General features: G+C 36.6%; 1 protein-coding gene and 1 long non-coding RNA gene across 2 annotated transcripts; one reads left to right on the top strand and one right to left on the bottom strand.

Annotated features, from left to right (window-relative positions):
- On the bottom strand, positions 1-923 carry LOC110926141. The gene is made up of 4 exons (XR_002584995.2): positions 888-923; positions 322-510; positions 104-198; positions 1-31 (listed from the first exon to the last, which is right to left on the bottom strand). It is a non-coding gene; the product is annotated as an uncharacterized LOC110926141 (long non-coding RNA).
- A 1,148-nt stretch (positions 924-2,071) lies between these two features.
- On the top strand, positions 2,072-3,960 carry LOC110924809 (pyrophosphate-energized vacuolar membrane proton pump 1). The gene is made up of 2 exons (XM_022168801.1): positions 2,072-2,132; positions 3,347-3,960. The coding sequence occupies exons 1-2, from the start codon at positions 2,072-2,074 to the stop codon at positions 3,958-3,960; spliced, it is 675 nt and encodes a 224-aa protein (XP_022024493.1).
- The last annotated feature ends 332 nt before the right edge of the window (positions 3,961-4,292 follow it).

Here is a 4,292-nt window from a genome sequence, read left to right as displayed (position 1 = left end):
TGTCATTCAGATCACTTATCAAAGAGTACTTCTGCATTCAGAAGAAAGTTTAAACAGAGCCTATGATTTATTCATATATACAATGTTAATAGATCATACTCACTCCATTGCCAAGAATTTGCTATATTTTAATTCTAGAGCCTAAACAGCTCTTCACCAAAACAACCATCTGCTTGTCTGTAGCTTGTTATTAAGCTCCTACTTAATACAAAGAGGATTTGGTCAATAATTACATTATCGTAGTAAAAGACAATCACTTATGCCGTTAATTTTGAGTCAGATTGCAAACCAACTGATGTGAAATAATATGATGGAACTTACGTGCTCATGCCATTTTCAGATGGCTTTCATCATCATCTTTTTGAAAACCCCCCTCAAACAAAATGCTTTTATGAACTGCTCCCCACTCTCCCACTTTAATCCTCTACAGATTTTGCTCACGCTTTTTCCAATACGTTCAGTCTCTCCTCTTTAACTTTTGTAAGATAATAAAGGTAGCTCAACAGATGCCTGCAAATTGATGAAACAAACACCTGTTAGGGCTCAAATCAACCTTCAACAACATGAAATCAAACAGCTCAAGTGCTCAAATAAACTATCAAAACCTTCAATTAAACAACAGATTAGCAAAAATCGTGAACAAAAATAAAGTAATCAGCTAGTATCAAGACTATATATGAAGTATAACAATGATTACAGAAGTAACAGAACAACAGTAATGAAGATGCGTGATACGGAATCAGTAGAAGCGCAAATAACGAATCGTTCTACTATTTCGATACGCTGAATCAACGATTCAGCTCCGTTAATCGCTATTTCTTCAGGTAAAGACCTCGATACTATCACCAAACACGAAGAATACGAAGCAGAAACAAGGAAGAGAGTACCTGAAGTTGTTGATGAAAAGAATGTGTTTACACCGGCGAGATTGTACGGAGAGTGTTCGTCGTTGGATCGCACCGGAGATCTCTTCTGGGTGGTGAAAATTGAAATCGGTTTGTTTGAGGGGGGTTTGAATTTTGAAATGGGTTTGTAGAGAGAGAGAGAGAAAGAAAGACAGGATGAGTAAGAAACCCTAAATCGGAGAGAAAGCAGAGGGTGAAATGTGAAATGAAAAGTCTATGGGGAAGTGCGAATGAGCGGGCATTCAAATTTTGAACAAAAATTCGCCGCTCAAAATTAGATTTAAAGGTTGGTGTGCTTTATAAGACTTGTACACCATGCTTTAAAAGTGTCAAAGGGTATAAGTGGAAAGTGATGTTTTATGGTGCTTAAAAGACTTGTACATTATGCTTTAGGGGTGTTTTAAGGAAATTTTTTTGGACTTTAAGAAGTCCTTCTAATATGTATTATAAAGTAGTATATATATATATATATATATACTATATATAATATACATGTCCAAAGGACTTCTTAAGGTCATTGAAATTTCCTTAAAACACCCCTAAAGCATGATGTATAAGTCTTTTAAGCACCAGAAAACTTTACTTTCCACTTATACCCTTCTAATAAAAAACACGGGATATACGTTAGGGTTTCACCATTTCAAAACATTTCAAAATCGCCCGCTTCCCTGCTTCTCTCTCTCTCTCTGGCAATTCCAGATCTAGATCTGGATCAGAATCTAGGGTTTTCCTCCATGAAAATTTCACCATATCTATGAAGATTCGGACCTCTCAGTTCTGATTTAGGGTATTTTTGGTGTTATTGCTACCTTCGTCAAGGGTAATTGACGTCGTGTTTTGATTTTGAACACTATTTCTCATTCATTCAGTAGATTTCACTTACATTTGTTTGTGTTGTGACATGGATCGTCTTTTTTTTTGTAGGTCATGGTTTAAGGAATGTGTCACGTTTCTTCAGAGATTCCAGTCGGAATCCGAGCCGAGATAATGGATGCTCTAGGGTTTATGAAGGTTTGATGAACTCTGCCGCGTGTACCAGCGGTAGTCTTTTGCATAAATTTGACCCCATTGTTGAGATTGTATGTATTTTGTTTCTTCACTTTTGGTTATTTTTTAATGTTTTTTACTTTAATTTTGTTATGTAAAAACACAAAGATCCTCTTTAAATGGCTTCCGGTAAGACGATTAGGGTTCCGGCGTGCTGGACTGCTATCTATGTGAAAAAGGGTAACAATCATGTCTACCTATTTTGTTTGTTATTTGAGTCGATCTACCTTTAATGTTTGCGTGTAATACTTTTAGATATGTGTTAGGTTCCTCAAAGATAGTGGTTGTGGGTGGAAGACGATGACACAAGCCTTGGTAATTTCAGATCTCTGTTGACCCTCACCCTAAGTACTTTGCGTTTTAGTTTATTTATATTTTGATTATTTGATGATTATTATTAATATATTACGAATTTTAGTTGATTTATTTATGTTTTTTTTTGGAAGAATCAAATCTATGTTTACTCGACCTCATATTTTGAGGGTAGAAGTGAAGATGACTTCTTTGACAGGACTTAAAGCAAGTTCAAGTTTGCACCAGATAAGGTAGATTATGTTTGAGATGCGGTTTTTGACCTTTATTTAAACAGTTTACTTTGGTTTCTAGACGCCAATATTTGATTTTTAATTACAAGTGATGCAAGTGTTGTTTTATTAGGGGATGCGTTTAGATGGTTGGCTGGAAATCCTTCCCACAAACTGGATATAACGGCTCAGTGTGGCTAACAGTAACTCCTGCTGACCCTTCAGGCTCCACATAATCTTGATGTCTTATAAGTGAGTCGTTACCGTATTATGAATGTATCTGGGTGACTCTGGCATGCTCTCTTTGGATTTTGTGTTACACATGAGATCTGTGTGCTTCTGGGTTTTAATAGAGATTTAATTGGGAACCAGACTGATTGTTGTGCTTCTGCGTTTTATCTGAGATTTGCGATGGGCGCCAGTATGTTCCAGTGATTGCGCTTGCCGGATTTTTGATAATTGTTGCTCGGATCTAAAATTGGTTCACAGCATGTGCTTATAAGATTTTTTTTGCCTATGTAGCGTGTGTCAAAAAAATTGTCGAAAAGTCCTACTAATTTTTCGTTGATCATGTTGTCCCATATACAGGATGATACTTATGTTACATTGCTCATATGAAAATGTGTAGGCTGATGCTGAAATTATGAGAGGTCCTCATGAAGATTTAGAGAGTTATTTAGAAGTAATGAATCAACTGGAAGTCTTACTATCTTGATTCAAAATTTAAGAATTACATCGTGGACCCTGTTGTTAAGTGTGTGATAATTTTTTTTTTACAATTATAAGTAACTTGTATGAATCCAATGTGTGACTTGTATAAACACCAATTAGAAACTATAATATTGATTTTATTTTTTCTTTGTATTGTAGCAGCAACTTCTTTCCTATTCACTGAATACCAATACGTCGGTATCTTCATGATCGCTTTCGCGGTATTAATCTTCGTCTTCTTGGGATCCGTCGAGGGATTCAGTACCAGTTACCAGCAATGCACATACGACACCACCAAAATGTGCAAACCTGCCCTATTCACCGCAGTCTTCAGCACCGTATCATTCATCCTCGGGGCCATAACTTCCGTTATATCCGGTTTTCTCGGGATGAAAATCGCAACATACGCAAATGCCAGAAGTACCCTTGAGGCAAGAAAAGGTGTCGGAAAGGCGTTTATTATTGCGTTTCGTTCTGGAGCTGTTATGGGATTCTTGTTGGCTGCTAATGGTCTTCTTGTGTTGTACATTACTATTAATGTTTTTAAGATTTATTATGGTGATGATTGGGAAGGGCTTTTTGAAGCGATAACGGGTTATGGGCTCGGTGGATCTTCGATGGCGCTTTTTGGTAGAGTTGGTGGTGATATTTATATGAAAGCCGCTGATGTTGGTGCTGATCTTGTTGGTAAGGTTGAGCGGAACATTCCCGAAGATGATCCCATAAATCCAGCGGTAAATATATATTTTTCGCATATAATTTTGGTGAAGTAGGGGTGGGTTCATAGTTGTTAATGGTGCATAGCGACAAATAGCGATAACGTACCTATATGCTACATAGCGAATAATGATAAATACCGGGCGGCTATGTTATAAATAGCGATATACTAGAAAAAATATATGTATATCATATCAAAATACCCTGGTATATATGCTATTTTATATGTATATTTGACAAAACCTAAAATCCAACTATTTTATAGCTATATTTCATTGCTATTTATGTTACAAAAATGTCGCTATTATCGCTACAACCCTAATAGTTAGCCTAGACCTATACGCTACGTAGCGCGCTATAGCGATCGCTACGCTCGCTATTGACAACT

This window comes from Helianthus annuus, chromosome 17, assembly GCF_002127325.2.
Source record: "Helianthus annuus cultivar XRQ/B chromosome 17, HanXRQr2.0-SUNRISE, whole genome shotgun sequence".
Classification (NCBI taxonomy): Eukaryota; Viridiplantae; Streptophyta; class Magnoliopsida; order Asterales; family Asteraceae; genus Helianthus; species Helianthus annuus.
The sequence above is the reverse complement of the archived record's forward strand: the minus strand, read 5'-3'. Positions and strand labels throughout refer to the sequence as shown.

Coding starts and splice junctions, on each gene's coding strand:
- LOC110924809 (XM_022168801.1), top strand. CDS start 2,072: ATGGCTTCCGGTAAGACGATTAGGGTTCCGGCGTGCTGGACTGCTATC. Junction 2,133..3,346: donor TGCTATCTATGTGAAAAAGG/GTAACAATCATG, acceptor TTTGTATTGTAG/CAGCAACTTCTTTCCTATTC.